This window comes from Pogoniulus pusillus, chromosome 2 (genome assembly GCF_015220805.1).
Source record: "Pogoniulus pusillus isolate bPogPus1 chromosome 2, bPogPus1.pri, whole genome shotgun sequence".
Taxonomy (NCBI): domain Eukaryota; kingdom Metazoa; phylum Chordata; class Aves; order Piciformes; family Lybiidae; genus Pogoniulus; species Pogoniulus pusillus.
Window position 1 is genome coordinate 37,692,779 of NC_087265.1, and position 26,728 is coordinate 37,719,506.

The window sequence follows — 26,728 nt, forward strand, 5'->3', positions numbered from 1 at the left end:
CATGTACATAAATCTGAGCCCATTTTATAGTAGGTATTTCTCCCATAGAATACATTCATGCTAATAAATGTACTCCATGGTAGAAATAAAAAGTCATGACCAGAATCACTATCTTAACGCCACTAGAGTCTACAGAGTCCTGTCTTCAAACAGCTTGCTCTCTTCACCTTCCTCATTCTCAGGAGCTACACATTGACAGAACTGAAGAGCAAGTTTGGAAGCATTAAGAACCACTAAACCATATTCTTTGTAGAAGGATGGACTGCAATCAGTCTGTTCACTGGCACAAATAGCTCCTCTATAACCAACAACAGTTACATCAAATATGCACTTAAAACACAGTGACTCTTGCAGGAATTTGCAACAAACCTGTAAGTTATCTTGTGCAATGAATCCAAGGAGCACCTGGACTTGCACCTGTGAAAGTCGGACTGCTTCTTGGCCAGCAGAGTACCAAACCGACAGGCTATCAGTGAGGGTCACTAGTTCTTCCAAAAGCTATTGTGAAAACAGAGGATTTGCACAAAGTAATCACGTGGCAAATGGCACAATTCACTACCCAGACATTTTTGCTTAAACCTAATATACTTGGATAGATTCTCCAATAAATTATTGAAATGTAAATCCATTCTTCATTAAGCCTCACAATCACCTGAAGGCTTCTACAGCAGACTGAAAGCTGTCCTGCTTGAAATATTGAAGTGTTTAAAACTCTCCTCAGGCACAGTGAAGGATAATTTATGGGAGGACTGCTATTTTCAATTCAGAGCTGGTATTAAGTACAGCTCTCATTGCTCCAAAGTTCAGACCTCATTTATAATTAGCCAGTTTGCAGCAGAAACCAATGCATTTACCAATAGGAGACTTCTCAAAACCAAACAACTAAAAGCTTCAAGTTTTAGCTATGTTTACTTACAAGCAGGTATTCTGGAGAACAATTTGAGAATTACTATGCTTATGACTCTTAACATTATGGGTTTGGTTTTTTCATCCAGATGACAGAGAGCTTCTTTACACTACTACTTACTACGTTTGCTAGTTGTATTTCTCACTCTGATGTACAAAACAGAGCTATTTGCATACGAATGCACAAAATCATGTTGGAACTCCAATACTGGTTAAAGCCCAGAAATGACATTTCTCAGCTTGCAACTGAGAGCAGAGTTTTGGCTGATCTGTTATTTATTCAGGACACACATACTGATAAGTAGTGCAAAATCTGCTTAAGTTCCAAATGACATCATTTCATTAGCCTCTATGTTTCCTAAATCTTCTGCCGGTCTGAAGAGACCTAGATTTTCAACAAAGAACACCATTTCCAGGCTTATTTCATTTGCAAAGCTAACTATATTCCCTGTAGTAGGTATTAATACTTTCTTACTCTTTAAGGGGCAATCTAATTCACTCCATTCTAAACCTCTGTCCTGTAATATCTATAAGTTTGAAAACATATGCCTAGAAGGGATGACAGCTGATAACTTTTTCCTTACTATTTCAGCCCATATACAGTGCTTCCATTATGTAGTTACTATACCTTTTCTGTCCATACATTTGAATTAACTAGTCCTTCTGCCTGTAGGAAGTCTTGTACAATTAGCAGGAGCCTGAAGGCATTTTCAGCATGTGTAGGGAGAGCTTTGGAATCTCTGTTATCCGTGACTGACCATTCTAACATCTTCTCCAGCAAGCTGCACAGAGAATAAAATCCCAAAGTAATTATTACATGCTCTAAGAGTAAGTGGCTTTTAAAAAATCCAATTAAGTATTTAATTGAATCTCTTAGTCTTTAGTGACATAACTGCTGTCTTCTCCATAAGCCAATGAGGTAAAAGAGATTGAGAAGCTCATGAAAGCAACGATGCAGTCTCAAAACCTCATGGCCATACGACACTACTAAATAGGTTGCAGCGTATATTTCTGACAGTATGTGAAGAGAGAAGAAAGAAATGTACATCTTCCTGGGAAACATTCACTCCTTCTCCTTAGTGAATGCCCCTTATTTTCTCCCTTTTTCCTCAAAAGAGGTTAAAGGACTGATCCATGAACTATACACTCACTTGAGTTTTATTTCATCAGATGGTCTCAGCAATTCATTACACATCCCCAGTTTGGTCAGTGCAGAAAATACTTGTCCTCTCTCAATCCAAGCAGCATCATCAGATTTTTCAATGCCTTTCCACATTATAAACAGTAGGATGTCTGTAAGTAACTGTATGAGTTCATTATCACCTCCCTACAAAATAACAGAAATATTTACAACCATTCTGATCTAGAAAACCTTCCAAGCATTTCTCATTTGTCACAGTCCTTATGCTTGCATGTTTCAGCGTTTTTAGAAAGTCTGCAGTCTAAAGCCTCATTGCTAAATACAGGAAAATGCAAATATCAGAGCCTGTGTCTTGCTTGTACATTGTAATACATACTGACTTGACTTCTACATCATTATTTCAACCTGCCCCTTAGCTACCCTCAATTTTTTCACAGCAAGTCTGCTCCACGCAACCTCTGGAAGACAAAAGACATTGAAATATGGAAGAGAGAGGTGAAGTTTGTATTTTTTTTTTGTATGCTTGTGATGGCTTGGGAGTTTTTTTAACATAAAACCTAAGGCAACTATATACATTATAAAAGGAAGTACTCCTGCTTCCTAGAAATCTGTTGGAAGATGGAAGAAGTTAAAAAAAAAAGGACAATTAAGGTTAAAGAAGGAATTGCAGACAGTTGGGGAAATTAACCACAGAGGAAGTGAATTACTTACTCCTTGGTTTTCAAATAAAGACAGATCAGCACTGAGGCCCACATCATTTATAACGCCCAGCTCTTTGTCAGGCTGCCCAGAAAATGGTTTTGTGGTCTCTACTGGTGACGGTGTGCTGGGCTGGCTATCTGTCATCTGATTCACAGTATCAGCCAGTTCATAAGAGTCAACACTGGACAGATCCAAACTCAAATGTGAAGGATTACTGTGCCACAATTCTTCTCGGACCTCTGATCTGAAAGATATCTCTGCTGTGGATGCACCTTCCAGCGGCATTACAGAGAAATGAGTGGGCACATCCAGGGATTTGTTGTCTTCTAAACTCCACTGATCAAATAAACCATTAACAGATGTAAAAGTGCCAGTTTTGTCTCCCTCTGTCTTATCAGGTTGATGTTTCTGAAGCTCTTCAGCGCGAAGGTTTTTTTCCTCTTCCCGTGAGGAATCAGTCCTGTTCTCTTTAAAGCCAAAATGGACCTCTGAGTTTTCTTTCAGGAACAGCCTAATCAAAGTGTCCTGCCAGCCCAGCTGCTGAGAAATCTGTTGTGCTGCATCCAACTGAGAATGCAAAAGGTGCAAAACCTAAGGATAGAAGACATGCCATACTTACACATTAATTTTAGCTTGTAAGTGTATTCCTCCTATTTTTTCAACTAGACATTTTACAATACTAAAGCTTTTATGGCTTTAAAAAAACACTTCATAGATGAGCCACAATCAATTAAGAAGCAGCAAACAAGACAAACATTTTTCACGATAAATATACATTTGAAAAAAAAACCAAACACCAGAATTCTCAGCACTAGGGAAAAGAAGAAACTATCAAAGCATACTGGCAAGTTCTCACATTTCAGCCACTCTTCTGCACCAATTCCTGAGAAAGCCAGTTAACATAACAAATAATCCTGCACAGCCACTGGACTACAAAAAAAATCAAAATCTAGAACAGAAAATATGCTTTGTTAGGAACTATTAAATAGCTAAAATTAGGAAAAGTGCAGTATTAACAACTTGCCAATGACATCTATTACCAGTTCAGTTTTGTGACTTTGAGAAATCTTAATAGATAATACAGTCTCTCATTCAGTACTAATTCCAGTGATTCAAGCCAGTGAGAGCTTGGTCCCCAAAAAGTAACTACATTTTCCTATCTCTTCCCTGCATCCACAATCCCTATTTTGAACTACAATATTTTCTTTCAAAATAAAATATCAAGAACATGAACAGGACTTTGATCATGGTCTTAAGCACTCGTTAAAGAAATTCAGTAATTCAAAGAGTCTACTGCCTCTAATCAGCAGAAAATACAAATTATCACAGTATCACCAAGGTTGGAAGAGACCTCACAGATCATCAAGTCCAACCTTTTACCACAGAGCTCAAGGATAGACCATGGCAATCATGAGAGAGACTCTGCTTTTTAAAAGGACTGGAATACACAATATTCATCATTCACACAGTAACATAATTTTTAGTTTAAATGATTGCTAAAGAAAGCAAGAAGCAAATCAATTAAGATAGCACACTGTATGGCTTATGGGCTTAAAGGACAGTATTCCAATTTTAAAGACAACTAACCTTTCTACAGATAACCACCCTCATGTTTACATCTGATCTATGAGCCAGATACACTACAGCCATGAGATCTTTATAATTCACAGCAGGATCTGTAGGAGAGAAAGAAAAAATAACACAACTGATAACATGCAGGAGAATGTAAGAGAGAAATGTCAAGAAACGCTTCAGAGTTCATCTCTACACCCAGAGGTCATAAAAGACAAAGTTTCTCAGAGCTAAGAAAATGTTACCTGAGACTCATGGAAACTTAGAATGAAACAGTTCTGTGATGTAAGAGCTCTGGCTTTTCCAAACAAATTTAAAAAAAAAACAAAACCAGGACAAAACAAACAAACAGAAAAACCAATGAACACATTGTCCTCTGAGTAGCAGTAAGTTACTAATGGTACACACAACACTTGCCAATTACCTGCATACAGAACTTGGTTAAGAAGGTTTTTAATCAGAGAAACAGTAACTGATGATTCATTCAAAAGGAGCCCCAGTCCAGAGTATCCAACTTCTCTGAGTCTCATACGATGCTTACTACGTTCATAAACTTTAGTGCATTTCAGCATCTCTTCTAGGATCTGCATAAAACAACACACACAAGCTAAATAAACACAAAGGAGAACCCAGATCCCTTAAAACTTCATTGTCTGTGATACACTTCTACTTTGTAAGCTAACTCAAACAACACAGACCATGGACTTTTTACCTAACAAAAAACAACAAAACCACCCAAATATTTCAAGAGAATACTGATTTCACTGTGAATATGGCATCTAGCAATGAAATTTATCTAATAGAAGAGAGAACAATAAAACTGAAACTTGGATGATGAGGTCTTAGCAATTGCATTACCTATTCAGTTAGAACACCAAAAAATACAAATCTATCTTCAACTGCTTGATTTAAGAACATATAATACAGTTCTTTACCTTAAACACGAGTTCTCTAAGCCTGTCAGAGTATCTCTGATGCAGTAACAGAGCATACAGAATATCAGCATTCCCTGGTTCAAAAAGCAGTAAGAAAAGCTGGTCTGGGGTTGGGCTGGAATGAAGTAGGCTGAAGAGAACATCGAGAATGCCACAGAGCTACAAAGTTAAGACAAACACATTAATTCACAGTTTAATCAGAGTTTATGCTCTGTTTGGGGAAGATTTTGTTGACTTTTAAGTTTACCCTACATTGAGCAGACATTGTGTCTGCTCAATATTACTGCATTTAAAAATAGATTTTTTAAATACATTTTTTCTATATAGAACACAATATTAAAGTGTAATTAGAGCTACAAAGCAAGCTCAAGTTCCATTGATGTCTACAAAATAGAAACTACATCGTTACAACTTCTAATCAGTTGAAGTCTGATTAATTTGGGTGTTTGTAAACAAAAAGAACTTTGGTTATGACAGCATTACACATTATGTGTTTTTTGCCCTTCTCAGGGGAAACGTAATTGGTAAAAGGCCACCTGCAGAGGACTTTGTGCTTCTACAACCAGCTACAAATAAACTGAATGAGACATGAAGCAACACTTAGCTTGCGGTCTTCTCTTTCGTACACTTCCTCTTCTAAGCACACAAGACAAAATTTCTAAACACCCAGAAGCAAAATCAAAACAAGTACAGATTAAACTATTCATTTATGCCATACTGGGTACCTGTTCCTCTTCACTGGTGGCAGCTATATATCCAACGATGCTCTGTATTTCTTCATGTGTTCCACCTTTGCTCAGGAAATACTTGATCAGACCATAGAGGGATGTCCGTATCGTTCTCAGGTCATCAAGGGCCAAATCACTGTCTTTACAGCTACTCCTATGCACCAACAGACAGGAAAAACAACCTCAAGAAGTTCTTCATGACCCATTAACAGCAGTTTGACTGTGCTAGTTTTGCAATTTTTGCCCTTCACTATCTACACTAGCTATCAATTTTAACTGAAGTAAGGCAACTGAATAGCAATAAGCAGTATTAGATCAGACTTACCATGTCTATAAAGGCCTTGAAATGTAGACTCAGACTGATGTGGATACAGGTTAGGATTTCAGTTTCCCCACCTCCCACCCTCCAAAGGAAAGTGTAAGGTCTCTAGGCAATCTCCCTCAATGACAGAACTCAGATATTGAGTAACCAAGAATGAAAGCTTTTAAATTCTTTTGAAAGTCTGATTCAAAATTCTACAAGGATATAAAAGAACTCAAAATGCTAAACACCTTCCTTTTTCATAATGGTAATGATCAATGACTGAATTTGTATTGTTGATAGTCAATCCTTCAGATTTGTAATTGTATTCACTTTCCATGCATTTCCAGTATCACTGACATAAATTTATACAGTTCTGTCACAAAAATTAAGGAAAAGTAGAAAGTTAAATGGGAAAAAAAAGTAACTTTGAAAATTAAAGTAACCACCAAAAGCTGCTCTGCAGTTTCATATACTGATTTTCTCATCAGAATGATAGTGAAAAATATCAACAGCCTCAATCAATAAATGAAGAGAAGTTAGAATTCATACCCATAGTAAATCCTGAGCGTGTCTAGAAGAAACTGCACACCATATTTCTTTCTGAAGAGTCTTCTGCTGTCTTTGATGATTGTAGAAAGATATTGTATATGCCCTACAATAGAAAATTGTTTGTTAGAACCTTGATAAAGATTTATGCCAAGTGGAAAGTTCCCAGTCTTCGTGTAAGTCCAAGGGCTCACCAATTCTGAAGGGGAAGTCCCCACTGTTCCAGATGCTGAAGTCAAAAAGTAAGTGTTGATACATCTGTTGCAAAAGCTGCATGTTCTTTTCTACTGAGACTTGTTCTATCAACAGCTGTACAGCCATCAGTACATTCACATCCATGAAGTTGCTTGGCACCTTTCAGAATAACAAGAGATGTCAAAATGTTGAATAACCTCATAAAGATATTTTCTTCCAAATGAAATTCAGATTCTTTTCTGTTTGACAACAATGACATTACTAAAGGATGCTTCTCAAATTCACTCACCTTTTGTAACAAGGCTCCTAGGGTGGCAACTCCATGGGAGTGAATGAGATTTTCTTGATTAACATGATGTCTCTGAATAAAGTGTTTTATCATCAAGATAAAAGTAGCAACAATGTTCTTCTCCAGGCGTGCTTCTGCAAAACAGAGCAAGAGCAAAAACCTCATTTATTGTTGGCTCACTGCGGAAGAAGCAGAGAGGAAGAAGCAAATCAAGTGTTCACGTCTCACTATTTCCATTTCTCAACTCCTTTTCTGTGCATCCCTAACTGTACACTATCTTTAAATTCTTCTAGTGCAGAGCCACAGTCACTTCATGTCTCTCCAGAACAGTCACCCCAGTCTTAACTTCAGTTGCTTTCTGAGCCTAGCTGTAGGTTACAGACAAATTTCTTTTTGAGCTACAACTTTTTCATGTGTTGCAGTTTTTTCTCCCTCTATATTTGCAAACTGACATTTTCTACCCATGATCCAACAAAAATTAAGAAACAAAGAATTTATTCTTTTACTTTATCACTTCATACTTGAAGTACTGTTTTCCCTCATGAGATCTGACTTCCCAGTGGTTTCTGTTAAGATCAAATTTCATTCTCAATATTAGTTTTTTAAAATCTGAACTTCCGAAAGCTGATATATTTTTTCTTCCTTTTTTGTTATTTTAACACTAAATCCAACTCTGTGTGGAAGAGAACATTTTCCTAAGAAAAGAAAAGCTTGGCTAAAAGCTAAACAGTACTGTTCTGATGCTGCAAAGACTTTGCATGACTGTCTGGCTCAATGCTCAAGTTGTAGGAAAGCTCCTCCTATTGATATTAGGAGGCTTTGCATCACATATAATTTCCCAAAATGATCAGAACAAACATTGAAGAATAAAAAAGTTAAAATTGCATACTGTTACACTAATGTCCTAGTAAATCAAGAGAAGAAAAATAATGCCATTAAATATAGCTACATTTGGAATATGTTAGTAAGTTAATTTTGCATAGTACTGATCTTGTATTCAATATCTATGTCAGATAACAAGGAACAGAAACAGCCTTTCAGCTTTACATAGGTTACTCTGAATAAGCCAAGCCACAATAAAAGAGCTTTCTGCCATTCACAGGAAGACTTTTAAAATCAATCTCAAAAAATATTTCAGTCCAGCTGTACTTTCCTACCTGAAGCCTTTGTGGAGGACAATACCACCCAGTCTCCCTCTACAGGAGTAACTAGTTCTGGAGGTAGAGTTTCCCCTTCAGACTTCTCAGGAATTTGTTCACCAAGAAAACTGATCTGCTCCAGCAATGGAAACAGAACATTCATTCCACCAATACAGTTGATCATATCCTAAATTGAAAAGATAAAAGAAAAATCATTGTAAATAAAATCCCCTCAACTACGGAACAGACATTTACTCCAAATACAAAGACTCTTACATAGTCACAAACTAATCACTGTCTGAATATTCTTAACATGTTCTCCACAAGTCAGCGTGTGCACAGTGTAACTCCAACAGTATTTCCTTGTTGATTAGTATGCAAGCACAACTGATGGTTCACTGCTCATAAAAAAAATACAAATCAGCTCAGATTTCTTTGTTTGAAATTTTCCCTCAAGACAAGACGAGGTGGGATTCTATGGGTGAGTTTTCTACACTCAGACTTTGTACTTTCTAGTTTAAACTCTAGCACTGAAAATAACTTCATTTCTTCATGCATACAGTTTCAGTAATATTAAAGCCAACTCAGCTGAGAACATAATCTCCAAATTCCAGTAACGTCCCTTTAAGCTTTCTTTGTATCATATCAAAAATCAATGAACCAATTTTTGCTGTCAACCAATGGTAGAAAAACCACGCCCCTAATGGTTAAAAAAATAGAAAATAAAATGTAAAATTACTTTATAGAATCATAGAATAATAGAATGAACCAGGTTGGAAGAGACCTCCAAGATCATCCAGTCCAACCTATCACCGAGCCCTATCCAGTCAACTAGACCATGGCACTAAGTGCCTCATCCAGTCTTTTCTTGAACACCTCCAGGGACGGTGCCTCCACCACCTCCCTGGGCAGCCCATTCCAATGGCAATCACTCTCTCTGGGAAGAACTTCCTCCTAACATCCAGCCTATACTTTCCCTGGCACAACTTGAGACTGTGTCCCCTTGTTCTATTGCTGGTTGCTATACTGAATTAGCCCCATGTTGAAGCGCCAAAGTAAGATGTGATGGTTTGGGAGTTACCTGCCCCCACACACAATGCAATCACTCAGACTAGAACCAGCTGTCTGGAAATTAAGGAATGAAGCTATACTTACATCTTAGCACAATTTACAAACATGCATATGACTGTAAATATTTGTGTGTATATATAAGTAAAAAGTAATACAGAAACACAATACCTCTCCTAGAAATCAGATTGCCCAGAAGGCTCCCAACCCAAAACTCCTCCCCCCTCCCTTTTTCCCTACCTTCAGAAATAACCAGATCAATGCCCATATATCATGTGATAAATCTGGAGAGAACTGAGGTGAGATATCAAAAAGATGACAAGGAGGTTAGAGGAAAAAGGATTAGGTCAGATTAAAGAGTTAAGGCAGATACAGCCAAACAGACCACCAGAGAGAAGGAACAGAACCAAGATCTGAACAGTGTGTGAGAAGTGTCTTATCTATATTTTGGCTTGAGAAGTGTCTTATCTATATTTTGGCTAGTTGCATTTCTCAGAAGAAGAATGAGTGATACAGGGTACTGTTGTTTATTTTTTTCTTTCTTCTCACAGCTAAGGATTTAATTTCTCTCAGTAAAATATTCCAATTATCCTCAAACCAGCACAGACCTAAATCCAACTTGGATGTTTTATATTAAGTAAGAGGTTTCTTGCACGGTCCTCCTGTGAGCAAGATGTTTTCCTCTTGTCCTGTGGCTGTGGAGATCCTGCATGTAGCATAGTTGGGAGCGAGGCTGTCTGGGAATGTCCTGGGGTGGGTGGGTGAGTCACCATCCTTGGAGATGTTCAGGAAACCTGTGGACATGGCTTAATGGCCACAGCTGATGGTTGGACCTGATGATCAGACTTGATGATTTCAGAGGTCTTTTCCAGCTGAAGTGGTTCTATTAATGTGTGTTAGTGACGAGGGAACACATGATGAGACTGGTACCAGGTGAGCAAAGCTGCTGGTATGCCTTTTATGGTTTCTGGATGAGGCACTTAGCACCATGGTCTAGTTGACTGGATAGGGCTGAGGTCTCTTCCAATCTGATTGATTCTGTATTCTATATTCTATGGAATTCTGTATTCTAGCACTTTCTATTCCGTGCTTAGAAACTGGCATGGCTGAGAGAGGTAATGCAGCTTTCATCTATGTTTTATTTTCACTATTATCTCTCTAGAGCTAGCTAAAAAGAGGTAGTAATGAGGTTAGTATTGCCCTCTTTTCCCATGTAATTAACAACAGAACAAGAGGAAATGGAGGTGTTTAAGAGGAGGCTGGGTGAGGCACTTAGTATCACAGTATCACAGTATCAACAAGGTTGGAAGAGACCTCACAGATCATCAAGTCCAACCCTTTACCACAATTCTCAAGGCTAGACCATGGCACCAAGTGCCACGTCCAATCTTGCCTTGAACTGCCCCAGGGACGGCAACTCCACCACCTCCCCAGGCAGCCCATTCCAGTGCCCAATGACTCTCTCAATGAAGAACTTTCTCCTCACCTCCAGCCTAAATCTCCCCTGGCGCAGCCTGAGGCTGTGTCCTCTTGTTCTGGTGCTGGCCACCTGAGAGAAGAGAGCAACCTCCCCCTGGCCACAACCACCCCTCAGGTAGTTGTAGACAGCAATAAGGTCTCCCCTGAGCCTCCTCTTCTCCAGGCTAACCAATCCCAGCTCCCTCAGCCTCTCCTCGTAGGGCTGTGCTCAAGGCCTCTCCCCAGCCTCGTCGCCCTTCTCTGGACACGCTCAAGCATCTCAATGTCCCTCCTAAACTGGGGGGCCCAGAACTGAACACAGGACTCAAGGTGAGGTCTAACCAGTGCAGAGTACAGGGGCAGAATGACCTCCCTGCTCCTGCTGACCACACCATTCCTGATGCAGTGCCATGGGTTAGTTAATTAGAAGGGTTAGGTGATAGGTTGGACTCGATGATCTTAGAGGTCTTTCCCAACCTGGTTAATTCTGTGATTCTGTGTGATTCTTCCTACTCTCCTTGAACTAGAAAGTAGAAGACTATTTGCCATTTTACACAGAAGACATCTAAAGGACACGTAACTTGCTCAGACTGTACTCCATTTGTGGAGCACCAAGAAAGTCCAAATCACTAGCACTAAATCTCCTGGACCACGAGAAGTTGTCAAAAAAGGCTGTCAAAACTCTGAGCTGTAATTCTACAATGTAAAGTCAGACCTGAACTTTAGAGGTGTGAGACCCCATGTGCTGGTTTAAGAAAACAAAATAACACAAACCAATCTGTAATACAGGGTGGTTTCACTATGATAGAACATTTGAGCTGGAGATCAGAAACAGGTTGAGCCAGAAAATGTTAAATTTGAAGCTCAAATGCTAAGATTGCATTACTGATATGATTACAACTGCTAGCAAAAGCTAAACAAAGATGATTTGTATAGCCTGTAAGAAGCAGATGCTCCAATGGATCTAACATTAAGGAAACAATGCTGGACAATTAGAGTACAAGCAGAAACAGAATGAGATAACACACTTCAGTGAATAGTTGGTATTTTCTTGAAGCCTTTGGATTGTGAGATCAACAGCCCTGCCAATCCCAAACCAAAAGCAAGTAAGATAACTACTTTATCTACTTAAAATTTTGCTAGATTCTTATATTTTAAGCCCACCCCTCATTTTCTGTTAAAGTTAGTCTGCAATTCAATAATACTTTTCTAAGAGTAACACAGCAAAATCTGTGTTATCTTAACCCTACTAATGTTAATAGAATTCAGAGTCTGACTCCAAGAAAGCCATTACACAATTCCCTGGAGAAGGTAAAATACTTTAAATACAGAACATGCATTGAGAACACAGAAGGGCTACTGCTCTTAATTGTAATGCTGCTCCAGCTAGAGCATTAACTCACTGATTCCAATTTCAAAAACACATTGTGTCTGCTAAATGTAATTTGCATTATGATAACAACTTATGGGCATTCCAGAAGTTAGGTGAATGCATACAACCACCATCATATTTACATCAGGTTCTGCTTCTTTCATTACGCGTTTACCTTTATGTCCCAGTTCACTACTTTGTTTCCAGTTAATCTTCCATGTAAGAGATTTGCAGATAGGTCAAGACAAATTGGGTTTCTGCAGGCCTGTTAAATAAATGAAGATGCTAGAGTATCATTTGGGAAACAAGTTACAGAGCCTTGAACATATACAATTTACAAATGATGTGTTTCAGGAAGTTCCTGCTATGACGCTGATATTCAAACATTTAATTTGCAACACCTGGAAGCATCATATATGTTATCTTAGACTTGACACTCACTACTGTACAAGATAATTTCATCCTTTTACCAAACAAGAACAAACCCTACCATCTCTACACCAGACTACAGCTTAAGACCACTCTCGCAGCTCTTTGTCTTCCCATAATAACCGCAGCAAAAAGCTGGTACTTTCTCCAGGTCTATGAAACCACAACAGCAAAGCAAAAAGAAAAGATCATCTAGAACATGTTCTGAAATTACTGCACACTGTGAAATAAATGAGAAGTTATGTATTGTTTCATACCTTTGGTGTATAATGAATTAGCACCTTACTGGGGAGATCTGCTATTTCAGCCTCCTGAGACTTCCACGGAGTTAAACAGTTTGGACCTATTAAAAAACAGAAACGTGTAAAATTATGTATTTGTAACACATATATTTAAGAATCCACTGAATATTAATGTTGACCTGCACAAATTTTATACTGCTATCTCTGTCATCAAGTTAAATGTCCAGAAAATGAGTCATCTTCAAAACAGTTTCCTTTAGTGATATAAAAATAATTCCTTTAAATGACTGAAGTGGTTTTATGCTAACTCCTAACAATCTCAAATCATTATGGAATTTTCTATTTTAAAACTTTGAACTCTAATACATAGCTTATCAGAATTTTATCTTTTTTAAATGAGTCCTTAATTATGAATTGATTCCTGTGAGAAAATAAGTAAATATAAATCACCTTTAAGCGGAAATACTTTAAAGAGTCTCAAGTGTAAACACATATGTAGGCAAACGGCAGCAAGCTTACAAGTGCAAATACAACCTAACATGTTGATTTTGGTAAGACTGTACACATGCTACATAGATGAGTTTATGTAAACATAATGTTTTAAATCAAACTTCATAAAATACTTATCATTCTGTCTTAAGCTTATTTGTTATAATATCCTTTCACTTAGTACAGCTCTGCAATTCTAGACTATGTGTCTGTGTAGACCTAAGTTTGGTGGAGTTTTGTCTGTAACTCATCCCTTTCATTCCACCAACATCAGTCCAACCACCACTTACCTGCTAAATATAATGCTTTCACCTGAGGAGGTTGCAGTGCTTCATGAAAGATGATAACTGATCCAAGCTGACCCTCCAAAGATGTTGGACATCCCCATTCACTGTCCTGAGTCCCTGCTGAAATCATCTTGGTGATGAGCTCTGGTTTTCCAAGCATACCACCCCAACTTCCCGTAGAAAGAATGCCCGAAAGTGATGTCCGATGGGGCATAATAGGTGAGGAAAAGGGTGGATCTGGCATTTGAGATGGAGGAGGAGTAGTTGTTCTTTGACCAGCTGAACCAATGCAGCAAGAAGTAAAAGACTGCAGAGTCATGCATGGAAGAAAGAAAAAACACATACTTTGTAAAATGTGAAGAAAGTAGGTTAGATTTTCAGTTAGATTTTTGAATACTATCTCTGGCAAACTTGAACTAAATAAATCAAACCAAAAGCAACAAGTTCTGGTGTGACTTGGAAAAGAAGTAACCCATCACAGTAGGCCAAAAAGAACATATACTTTCCACAAGAGCACAGTCTCCTTTCTCCAATAGTAATTCAGTCACTTCAGCCATTGCATAACCTCTGACAGGAGCAAAGCCAGGAAGGATTGTGCTCCAGATACCTGGATAAATGCTCCTTTTCTGGATTATATTCCAAAATACCATCACAGTATGTATGTTACTGTACATGTCTCATATCAATTATTCCCCTCAAATAGGTGCTCTCATGGGAGGTTTACTTGTCCTACTTTTAAGCACCTGGATGTTTAGAATGCTTATTCTACAGATAGGCTAAAATCCAGAATTTTATCTCACAAAGGAAATTACATTTACTCTCATTTTAAAGTGCTATACCAATTTTACTAGGACTGCATCCAATTTAAGTGTTTGCTCAATGTATTTAACAGACGTCAAATTAGGACTTAAAAAAGAGAGAAGAATGTTCAGTGGTGCAGCCCAGTTTAAAGTGGATTTGCTCCACAAAATGAATGGGCAATGATTACAAAGAAAACTAAACAAAACATGTACTCATTCTGATGGCTAGTGTGTTTTCTCTTGGCCAAATGTGTACACATTTCAAATGGTTAGATTAACTTCTTGTAAACTGCTTATCCAGCTAAAAAAGTGTAGATATAAGATTAGCATATTAAGGGAACACACAGAAAATACAAGTTAAAAAAGAACATGGAATATTCCTCACTGAGTACTGTCATAACAACCCTGCTGGCAGGGCTGTGAATAAATGACAGCTCATCATCAATTATGTCCATACGTTCAGGTGGTTACTGTGGCAATCTGAGGAGGTTTTTTGTTTTGCCTTTAAAGTGAGATGACTAAACAAACATTAATTAATGGTTAATTATACTTCAAATTGATACCCTGAGCACTGTCCAAAGTTGAACAGAAACCTATCAGCAACAGGTGAAGCCATCTTAAACTTTTACACCAATTCCAAACTAAAAAAGCCAAGTTCTCAGTGCTCTATCATAGTTCATCACAACCAGCGTGACTTAGGTGGTGAACTTACTTCATTCAAAGCAGGGAATCGAAGTGGGGCAGAGACTTTCTGCTGTCCATTAACATAGATGTACACAAGGCTCTGACCAAAGGGCCTCTTCCCAGGCATATGAACAATGGTTATGTTGTGCTGGTTAAGCAATATAAAATAATTAAGTCATTCGTATAAAGCAGTAAAATGACTGAATCAAAATATTTCACTTCATCTTGACTAATTTGGTGAGGAAATTGCGTAAGAAAATACATCTGAAGGATCAACAAGAAGACAAGACCACCTATCAGCTGCTTCCACTATAAAGTAGTTTAGATGTAAATGGGTTTTTGAAGGGAGAGAGGTGTAGCTCCTTCATGACAGTGCACATTAGTCCTGACATAAAAAAAATAGAAGAGGGCAGGGTGGAAATGCAGTAGCACAGGTAACTCATTCACACAACACCACAGCCAGCTATGCTTGTGATAATTTAACATTTAAAAATCTGCATGTTAGAAAAATCTCTAAGCACAATGCTGTAATTGGCTGTCACAAAGAAATGGCTAAGAATATTGGCACACTTTAGCTCAATCAACCAATAATGTACATGGAAATTGTTTGCACTGTTTGAGGTTAGATTTGTTCTTAGGCAATGAATTATTTAAAAGTGACAGGTAATTTGTAAAACAGCAAAAAAAAACCCAAAACACCCAAACAAAAAAACCCACCCACTGAATTCTGTCCTAACAGCACTATCCTACACAAAGTGCTTTTCAGTATGAAATCTTACCCAGAGAGAATCAAAAAAACAGTGGTCAGGCAGCATCACCGTTGCATACTCCCTCTTTGTGCAAACTGCAACCACCAATACCCCAGAGCATGTAATAAATGCTTCAAAACCCGTACCACTTCCTGTAAAAAAGCTACAGAAAAAGACAACAGAGCACACAATCAACAACTTGTTTCATCCAGACTACCAGAAATAACCTAACACATTCATTAAGGAAAGAACCAACTTAAGCCATTTGTTTGCTGGTCCTGTATTTACTATTTGGCTGTCACTCTTGTTAAAAAATAGAAGCCAAAGGTGATCCACAAAGTTCTCAAAAGCAGCTTGTAGCCATACATCTTTTAGGCAAAAACATAAGCTCAGTCCCAACAAGTAATGCTTCTGTTTGACCCACACAGCTTAAAAAAAGTCCTGCCAACTGCAGTCTCTGGAAGCTACAACATTAGAATAAAGAAGTGCCTGACATGTAAACTGTGCTGGTTTATATCAGTTCAATTCTGGATGTCAGTAAAGCTGCCACTACTACCTGCAGATTTGTGACATTACTGTTACAGGTAGCAGGTCTATTTTTTCCCTTTCTCTTGTTTTACATCATAGAATCACAGAATCAACCAGGTTGGAAGAGACCTCCAAGATCATCCAGTCCAACCTAGCACTCATCCCGATCCAGTCAACTAGACCATGGCACCGAGTGCCTCATCCAGTCTTTTCTTGAACACCTCCAGGGATGGTGACTCCACCACCTCCCTGGGCAGCCCATTCCAATGGCAATCACTCTCTCTGGGAAGAACTTCCTCCTAACATCCAGCCTATACTTCCCCTGGCACAACAGACATTTTATCTACCTTAAAGATCAGAACAGCACAGGGAGTAACTCTTCTAGAAAATTCAGAAATTTCAATCTTTAATTTTATAGATAAATTTGTACTAAAATAGTTTGATTGGCCAGTAACAGTGATTATCTATCAGCAAGAAATTTATTTTAGTGCAGAATGCAAATCCAGGCATTCTTACACATCTTATTTCACTCACATAATGAAGAAAATAAAATGTGAGCAGCTTTCTATAAATAACTCCTACAAGCACACGCTTGATTTGAGAAATCTTTCATGAATACAAAAAAATGTACATAAACTATCAACTGCTGCCAAAACCTCCTACATGTCCATAAGCACCATTATTTCAAAAGGATGCATTAACTACTGTACCATCAAATACCTGTACCTATCAGCATAAAACACAAATACAGATGCAGAGACCATGATTATAGACAAACTCAACAGACATAAGCAGTCCTAAACACTGTAAACCAACAACTAGATCTGTTTTTTTCAGTTGTGTGCTTAACATTTCAAGATGAAACCAGAATTCAATTCTCCCTTTTATTGTATGAATTTCAATGCAATACTGGTTTAGCCTCCCAGAACTAGAAGAATGTATTCCAAATCTTACATAAAATGATACAAACCCAGCCAGTTATCGGTACAGTATCATCACAATGAAATCCTGCTGTGGCTTTTTTACTCTTCAGTGCAATTACACTCCAGTTTTCTAGACCTGCAGTCTACTTAAGGTTTTAGTAGGACACAGTAGCAAACTCTGGAAACAAGTGGCGTGGCAGGTCATCAGGTGGCACACTTCATCACGACTGCACTACACACATAAACAGGGCAGCTGAGGAAATCCAAGGAGCCTCCATCTGCCACCATGCTTATTAAAAACAGAAGCAACACTCTAGGACACAAGGGTTTGGAAAATATTATCTCTTTTATGACTAGAAATGCATTCTTCAACATTTTCCCTGAAACTGCAGTGCAGTAAAACAGACAGAAGGGAGCAAAAGATTATTCAGTTACTAAGCCCCCATTCTGCATTTTGTTTGCTAATGAATGTTAGTGTACAGAATGTGAAATTATACCAAGAACCATTCTTGTCAATGTCTACTATTTTAAGCAAATGTCATTGTGCTCTTATGACAAATCCAGATTTAACCACCTTTATGGGAAACACTGCATAGGTTGCTCTGTTTGGGGTGGGATTTCCTGGAGGTTGATTTTTTTTTTTAAGTTTTGTTTGTTTAAGCTTTGAATCTTACAATTTGGAGTTATGGATATTGAAAGTGTAGACATTAAAGCATTCTAACTGAGAAACTATGTGCTTATTACTGTAACAGCCTGACTCTGGTAACAGATAAAACTGACCCCTTCAAAAACTAAGCACTAGATTGTGGGAGAATTTCTCCCGCAGAGGGGCATGAGCTGTAAACATGAGACCTTGTGATGGGAGATGTCCTTGAGCTTGCTGGCTGTGGACTGTGAGCAACCCATGCACACCTGCAGAGGGCTGGACCTGCCGGCCCCTGGGGCGGACACAGCTCCAGGGAGCTGAGCCTGCCAGCCCCCTGGGGTGGGAACCACAGGTTGTTTACCACAGGGTAACCTATCTGCACCCTGCACGTGGCCTGGGGCCAATCTGTACTGTCCACTTGTGCCAGCCCCAGGCTGCCTGGATACACCTCCTCTGAGCACTACATAAGACACTGCACTACCCTAATAAAATTGTACTGATGCATAGCAAGCTGCTGTCTCGACTCTTCAGTGCTCCGATCTCGCCTCTCGCCAGCCTCCAGACCCCAACACTAGATACTGCATTCTACAAAGTCAAGATGATGTATCACACATCACAGGGCACCATGTCATGTCACAGGGCACATAAGACCTAGATTTATGCTGTTGGAGTAGTTAGAGTAACTATACCTATAAAGTTGCTTCCTCTTGCCACTCTTGCTAGTTGTGCTAGGGTCCACCCGGTCCTGGTCAAGGCAGAGCCAGGCGTTGAAGGAAAAGGCAGAGCCAGGCCACCTATGAATTGATGGGACAGCAATTCCAGCCATGCTGTGGTTCAAGTTGAAATATTGCAAGGCACTAGCCATTCCCTGCTTCCGGGCCATTGCTAGAATGGCTCGCATCACTGCAACAACATAAGGGTGAGCTTGCTTTGGTTCCTCAGTCCTCAGGAGTCGTATTAGTTGAAGCAGTTCTTCTGAGCCCATTGACTGGCTCCCCAAAGAGCCCAAAAGGGCAATCAGGTTCTCTGCCGAAGAACAATGGAGCGCGGAGTGGGAATTTAGTGTCTCAATGATACGGATGACCATGTTTGCATTGACGCATGTAGCACGACTCTGTCTGTTAATGCAGCAGATTCGTCTCAACCAATTTGAGACAAAAATCTGCAGGTCATGTGAGTCTAGTTCTGGAAGCCACTGGATAAGCAGCAACAAAGGCTGGACATTACTAATGCCTAGTATCCCAACGGCCATGTGGTCACCTTCAACAGCCTGAAAAACAGCAGAGAACTCAGACATGAAATATAATAAAACAGGGCTAGAATTACCATTGAAAAGTTGCAAGCATGTTAGCATTCAAGACAAGCACATCTCACCATGTTCATGAGTTCTTCAAGCAATTCTCGTGAGGGCTGACCCAGTGATTTTAGTACCTCATACATGTGTGCATAACCAATTCTCTCCTTGAAGACTTCCTGAGGACAAAAATCCCAGTCTCACTAACAAATAAAATGGACAAAAAATGCTCATCTACCACAGCAGGTTCTAATTTAACACAACATAAACCACAAAGTAACTAGAATATAAGAATAATATTTAACGGGCTAGGGATCTTTTTTGGGTAATATTTCCATTGTGCTATCTCTACCATGCTGCAGTGAGATCCTTCTCATCTGCAGATAAATAAATGATCAAAGTTATATTTTATTAATCACCTATATAAGAATACAATTGCTTTAGTACAATCAAAATGTTTGTTCTATCACCAAATACTAATAGTTTCATTTTTAATGCAAACTATATCATGAAATACAGTGATTACACTGAGAATTACAAGTATTCCAATATTAATTCTTATGTAAAAGGTTTTCCTAAATCAGGTTGATTGAAAACCACCCAAGCTAATTGAATTTTTAGAAAGAAAAAAATCTATATAATTAAGCAGCAAAATCCAAACTAAAGCATCCATTTATGGTTTAATCAGTAAGCAGCCAACCCATCAAAAGGAGTGGATATTCTTCTCCTGACTGTATTCTGCTCTGAAATGAAGATTTAGTTCTTCAAAAAAGAAAATATTCTGTCAGCAGAATTGAGCTGATTGCTTAGGTAAGTATGGAAAGAAAAAATACATGTTGTAGTGGATGTACAAATTAAAAGTTGTACTGACCCTCTGTGAACTGTGCCAGTCCCCACCTCCAATATACAACTCCTCCCATGCCTCCCATAGTCAGTGGAGAAGTAACACTGAGTAATGCTCTGAAGGAGCATAACTGACCCTGTTGTTTCTCCCTCAAACTATATTCCAAGTTCTAATGAAATCAGATGACTCTCCTCTGTGCCAAGTCTAGGGAATCATTCAGTCATGGAATGATTCTAATCAACTAATTAATATACAAATAAACACCATTTTTCTATGGTCTTAGCTTCCAGTCAGATTAACAAACAAACCACAACCCATTCACCTATCAAACCACAAGAATAACTACAAAGGAAGGGCATGGGCATGGCAAGACCAACATTTTTACAGCCCTGGGTTAGTTTAATGTCATGATAGAACTACAACACAAAGTCTTCCCTGAAAATTCCTGCAAACACCCATTAATTCCACCCTTCATTCATGGGACAAGAAACAATGTACTTTCAACTATTTGTACCTCCATTATAGATTCCAACTGCCATTAACACTCTGATCTTCCAGTTTTAACAGAAGATGGCTCAGTGTCCAGCCATTAGATATGTATAAAGGGATATGGGATGCTAATCAGCTATTCCTATTTGACAGGAATGAATGACCATAATCTGCTCACCTTCATCAGCAAGATTTATCAAGATATTCTGATAAAGAACACTAACTGGAAACAAGATCAAAAAGTCAACTGCAATCAGGCCTCTGCACATATAATGTTACCTTAGCAGCTGGAGAGTTGTGCATTACTGCTGTGAGGGCTTGAATGGTTGATACTGCCAAGCGGTCTAGGTGTCCCTGAAATACCTGGAAATAGCAGATACAGAAGTTACACACAAATACGAAAATACAGCTCAGCTCCCAAATCTACACCGTGCCACCTGCCAGAAGGCAAACCAAGAGTATGACAACATGCCTCAACAATCACCTCCCCAACAGTCAAGAATTCATAACCCCATGACCTACAAGGAATTATGTAAGAGCAGACAACTATCTACACACTTGAAGAAGAGAGAAGCATTCACAAACACATTGCACTTCAAATATTCTGATGGACAAACAGGATTTCCTCATGCGGCTAATGGACAACCTCAAGAGGGAGGGAGGAAAACAAATTAGGAAACCTCTACACGTAGTGTGTGTGTGTGTGCTGCTGGTCAGTCAGGCACCTCCATACAAATCCCTACACGCCAATGCAACACACACACAAGTTATAAAAGTCACACCAGCACAGTAAGGTGGCTGCCTCGCTGGTAGTCTCATTGCATCACTCAACATCTCTTTCCAATTTAATGCATCTTTTGAGGGTCTTTTCTATAAATTCTCATATTGATATTTCCGTGGTGGTTTTAAGGATGAAAACATTGAAACACTACTTTGCACCCATCAGTGAACCTAACTAGCAAAACTGCAAACAAACATAGTCTGTTTCATCATCTCTGAAATATTATATGCATCTCAGATCTATTTTGAAAATGAAAAGTCAAGAATCAGAAGACTGTGTTAGATGTGAAGAAACATTTACATGCAGTTAGAGTGTCAAAAAGTTTCTACAAAAGCCAAAGCTATTAGTCAGAATCACAATTTGTAGATTACCATACCTTGTATTTAGCATTTCTTTACATTTTTCATCAGAACAAATCATTCTACTATTAAATTAATACAACAACAATTTGCATTTGAAACTTTGTACAGTACTCTGGGAAAATTAAAGCACAGGCTATTCCTACCTCCCTGATTCAGCCTGTCCATTGTATTGGAAACATCTGTGCTTGATAACAAGCAAAGAATCAAAACATCAAGTAAAACCATTGAGATTCACAAACAAGGCCCCAGAATCCAAAACACCACAGTGCTGAGACAAAGAAGCAAAAAAAGAGGAAAGGAAGAGGAAAAAAAAATCATCACCAGATTGATAGAATTTATTTGGATTCCATTCATGTACTTCACCTTTTCCTTAAAAGAAGCATAACTGAGGCTCAATCTATTGCAAATATATGCAATTTGAAGTAAAAGAATAAAACTGAGGTTGAATTCAATCTGTTACTTAGAGAATTTTTTTCCAGGGATAGAAAACAGTGATGTATGCAGCACACAGTTCACCTTGCTCTAAAAGGCTCAAAAGGGGAATGGTTAAGGTGAAGCACAGGAATCAGTTTTCCTGTGATTGTGTCTTGACTTCCATTGAAGCAAAGTACAGGTTAGGTAGGTACCTGGTCCTCATTCATTTCTGTCAGTAATTTGTTGGCAAGGTCTTTCTCACTCTTGTCTGCCACTTTATTGTTAGCATTTAAAAACAGCTGTTAGAAACAGAGATAAGAATAATGGATATAATTGCATTAAACAGTTACATGCAGCCAAACCTGTGGAGGCTGCCTTGGATTTGTATTTCACATTCAAAAAATGAACAAACAAAAAAGTTCTCACACTGGTGAGATGAAATCCTCCTATGAGATTAGCCTAATGTTAATCCATACAATATTGAAGACTGTATTTCTACTAAATAGTAACAGCTTCTTTCCCCCCCAGAAACAAAGGAAAACCATGTAATTGTTGAGACAACAAAACAGATCTATCTGGAATTCATACAGGTCACTGGCTTATCAACTGTTATTTCATGTAAAATATGCAACATGACAGGAGATGCTCAAAAAATTTCCTTGTAAGAAATAGACAACAGTGGGGTATTAGCAAAGAAATACATACAAATGTTTCACTGTTATCCACTTATACATCATCTTAGGTGAAGGCTGGAGATACCCTGGCAGAATATTTAAATCCTCTAACAACAATGGCAGCAAAAATCTCTATGATACGTAGTGTTTAGGGCAGGAAGAAGGGCAAAATACTTCTGAAATCATTCTAACAATTAGACAGGTTGCAAACAGCTTTAAATCAAACATATACCCATAGGACATTTTTAACTAGGAAAACTGCTCTATGTAGATTAGCTAGATTCCTAGCCAGATTCCTGAACTTACAAGTTTAAAGCTCATTAAATTCAGCTATAACCTAATCAGGATTAAAATTTATCTTCTTCTGGTTTTAGATTATATTGGAGTGCTAAAAAAATCCTGATAAAAAAGCTTGAGAGGTACCTTGGGTTAAAAAAAAGAAAGGGGCACAACATTTTCCTTTAGTGGGAATAAAAACTAAGAATTTGTCTTCCCCTAACCCCTATACATTTTGTTCCACGATCCACTAAATAGTCTCTCTGAAGAAGAGTAACCTGAGAAATCAATTTCCATAAATAAGCACAAACAGAAGGACAACACCAAAGATATTACTTTGATTTACATAGGTGTGAAAGCACATAGTTAGAAACACATTTTGGAAGGTATATCACAGCCAAGGGTACTGAACACTGCCTCAGAGGGCTGTAACACCAATATTCTTATTTGTGCTTGTGAAATGGAAGTGTATAAAGACATAAACAAACAAAAACCCTGACTTCCATATCAGTTCTGGTAAGACATGAAAAATGGAAAAACAGATTTTTATGACAATGTCTGCATGCCTTTAATTTAAAACTTGTTCACAAAATAATTATTTTATTTTTAAGCAGGCTCACTGCTAGTAGTCATTCTGCATTGCTCAAAGTCTGATCTCTACCTAGAAGAGTTTAACAGATGAGAAAAGATTCAGGACTGATGAAGCAACTTTGTTAAATGACTCAGTACAGATTAAGTACCTCCTGACACCTGTAAAGCAGAATCCTCTTTTTGGATGCCACAGGCAAAAAACCAATATTTGGATCATCATAACTTAACCACACAGGCTTTTTGCAGTTTTCTAAGCCTAGAGCAGAAGCCTTAAGGTTTAAAGTTTAGAAGACTGTTGAACTCCAAATACTTTGGGATATCTACAGCAGAAACAGATTGCATAAATTAACAGAAACTAGGTTGGAAGAGACCTCAAAACCATCTAGTCCAACCTCTCAGGGTAGGAGTATAGTTTAAATGAGATGGCCCAGCACCCTATCAAGTTTGGCCTTGAAAGTGTCTAATGTAGGGGAAGCTACCATCTCCCTTGAGGGTTTATTCCAATGTTTAATAGTCTGAATGATGAAAAACATTTTTCTGGCATCCAGTCTGAATCTCCCCAGTAGCAACTTGTGCTCATTACCCCTTGTCTTTACCATGGGGCTCTTTGTATGCCTTTTCTTTACTACTCCTTTCCATGGAAATGCCTTGCATCTCAAATTTGCTGATGATCCAATAGCATCATGAGATTCCCATGTGTATGGACAGCAGGGCTGCAGCTGGGCTGCAGAACACACTTTACACAGCCTGCTGGCAAACTCAGTACCAAGATCTTCAAAGGTAAATAAAAAAAGATCTAGAAATACAGTCTCAATACCCAGTTAATACAGAGAAATCCTAAATCCAGAGCTAACTGTTTGGCTTTGAAAAAGAATGATGATACACTATATTGGTAAATACAAATACAGCTCTGTCCCTGGAGCTGTTCAAGGCAGGACTGGACGTGGCACTTGGTGCCATGGTCTAGCCTTGAGCTCTGTGGTAAAGGGTTGGACTTGATAATCTATGAGGTCTCTTCCAACCTTGGTGATACTGTGATAACATCTTGCCAATTTCCACTCTCCCTACTTCCCATCTTTGACCGTAAAAGGCTGAAAAACAAAACACAACCCACACCACTATGTAGCAAACTGACAGCATTGATACCAAATCAATCACAGTAACATCTGAGACTATGACAAACAAACAAAACTCAAAGAGTGTATCTTTTGACATACCTATTGGAAAAATAAAAATAAAAGAACCTGCAAAAATAGACTAGCTCTTCCTGCTGTCTTAAATTTCACCAGTTGTTTATATGAGAACAGGAACATAGCTAGTCTCCATGAACATCACACTACTTTGTTACTTAAGAAGAAACTAAAAAAGATATCCCTTACAGACTACAAAGTCAGATAAAAATAGGCAGGTTCCCAAACAGAAGAGGAGAAAGGAAAGGTCAAACAATGTCTTTTCAGAAGATTAAAAAAACCCTACTAACATTATTCAAAACACTTGAAAACAACTGGTGCTCTGCCACTGATTATAACTACAGTTAAGACATAATTCAAATTATTTTTCATATACCACTGCACTATGTTCTGATACAAAATCAAAATGGATTTGAATCAAATCATACACTGCAGCTAGCATTACATTATCCAGCACTGGAAGAGCTCAAAATAGCTACACCATGAACACATCACAAAAAGAGAAATGAAGTATTCCACAGAGTTACATCGCATTTACGTTCTTTTGCAGAGAGAAAAGTGAAAACTACAAAGCAGTCAGTGAAAGACAGTATCCTGCAGGTTATGACAATCTGGGATTGAGATGAAAACACAACATCTATGTAAACACTAAACACACGTAGGAGAAAAACTGAAGAACGTTTATAACAGCCTGAACTCATGTTTTACATCAGCTACACAAGACTCAAGCATTGTTATATACTTATAAAAGCACACCAGAAAGGTTTTCTTAATGGAAAACTTTATCTCTGAAATTAGAATTCAGACCTCCATCCAGCAGCATTTGTAAGGGACTTCCCAGCAAAATGATGACAGAATACAGGGGGACAAGAAAAAAAAAAAGAAAACCACCAACCAGGAGGGGGAACTGACTCCAGTAGCAACCTTAACATATTGTGGATACTGAATGGGGTCTGTAAAGGTATTTTTCTCACAATTCAAAATAAACATTCATTGCTTTACCAAGACAGACAATAAACTTCATTAGGAATAAAAATTTAGAGCAACTAAATAGGAATAAAAGTTTATAGCAACTTGGACCATTCAGATCTTTCACTGAATTAGTGGCTCTAATCAATCCAAATCTTTATTCCCAGTACACAGACATTATAAAATTCCATTTAATTCAGAAGAAAAATTTAAAAGATAACCAGTATGCCTTCAATACTACAAGATAGGTTTTGTTAAAAATATCCTGATAAGGGAAAATTTACCTTGCAGTTCTGCAACAGTCGAATGAGATGCTCAAAGCAGTTACTGTTAAGGAAAATTGCCTGCAGTACAGGCCTATCTGTGCAGTCTAACATGGCTGTGATGGTATCTATAAAATTAAAACAGAACTGGCATCAAAGACAAAACACTTCCCAAGTTCTTTAGGTATTTTCTCTGCACGTTACATAACAAACATGGGGGGGAGGGGGAAATATACAACAGACTATATGATGTAAATTCTTTGCTCAAGAATGCCATGAGTTCTAAGCATAGAGCACTAGGTCTAAAGCTAAACGTTTTGATGCTGTGACATATAATCTATTGTATATCTGGAGTGAAATTCAGGCACAAAGTATCTTTGATTGTACTGGGACTCTGTTTAAAGTCATTGCCATTTGTGAGTACATAAGCAGTGTGCCCTTCACTTAAA

At 38.3% G+C, this 26,728-nt stretch overlaps 1 protein-coding gene across 1 annotated transcript in view; it reads right to left on the reverse strand.

Moving 5' to 3' along the window:
• The window catches only part of NBEAL1 (neurobeachin like 1), a 97,120-nt gene that overhangs the window by 34,525 nt on the left and 35,867 nt on the right, over positions 1–26,728 (reverse strand). Inside the window, exons 10-31 of the mRNA XM_064161562.1 lie at positions 26,301–26,407; positions 22,529–22,615; positions 21,039–21,122; positions 19,507–19,605; positions 18,822–19,402; positions 16,066–16,198; positions 15,315–15,434; positions 13,806–14,109; positions 13,042–13,127; positions 12,531–12,620; positions 8,476–8,644; positions 7,319–7,452; positions 7,029–7,188; positions 6,838–6,940; positions 5,982–6,138; positions 5,257–5,415; positions 4,746–4,905; positions 4,337–4,425; positions 2,759–3,340; positions 2,058–2,233; positions 1,535–1,688; positions 370–498 (exon numbers count right to left, since the gene is read on the reverse strand). Coding sequence (XP_064017632.1) covers positions 370–498; positions 1,535–1,688; positions 2,058–2,233; positions 2,759–3,340; positions 4,337–4,425; positions 4,746–4,905; positions 5,257–5,415; positions 5,982–6,138; positions 6,838–6,940; positions 7,029–7,188; positions 7,319–7,452; positions 8,476–8,644; positions 12,531–12,620; positions 13,042–13,127; positions 13,806–14,109; positions 15,315–15,434; positions 16,066–16,198; positions 18,822–19,402; positions 19,507–19,605; positions 21,039–21,122; positions 22,529–22,615; positions 26,301–26,407 — 3,863 coding nt within the window. The remainder of the gene's footprint in view (positions 1–369; positions 499–1,534; positions 1,689–2,057; positions 2,234–2,758; positions 3,341–4,336; positions 4,426–4,745; positions 4,906–5,256; positions 5,416–5,981; positions 6,139–6,837; positions 6,941–7,028; positions 7,189–7,318; positions 7,453–8,475; positions 8,645–12,530; positions 12,621–13,041; positions 13,128–13,805; positions 14,110–15,314; positions 15,435–16,065; positions 16,199–18,821; positions 19,403–19,506; positions 19,606–21,038; positions 21,123–22,528; positions 22,616–26,300; positions 26,408–26,728) is intronic.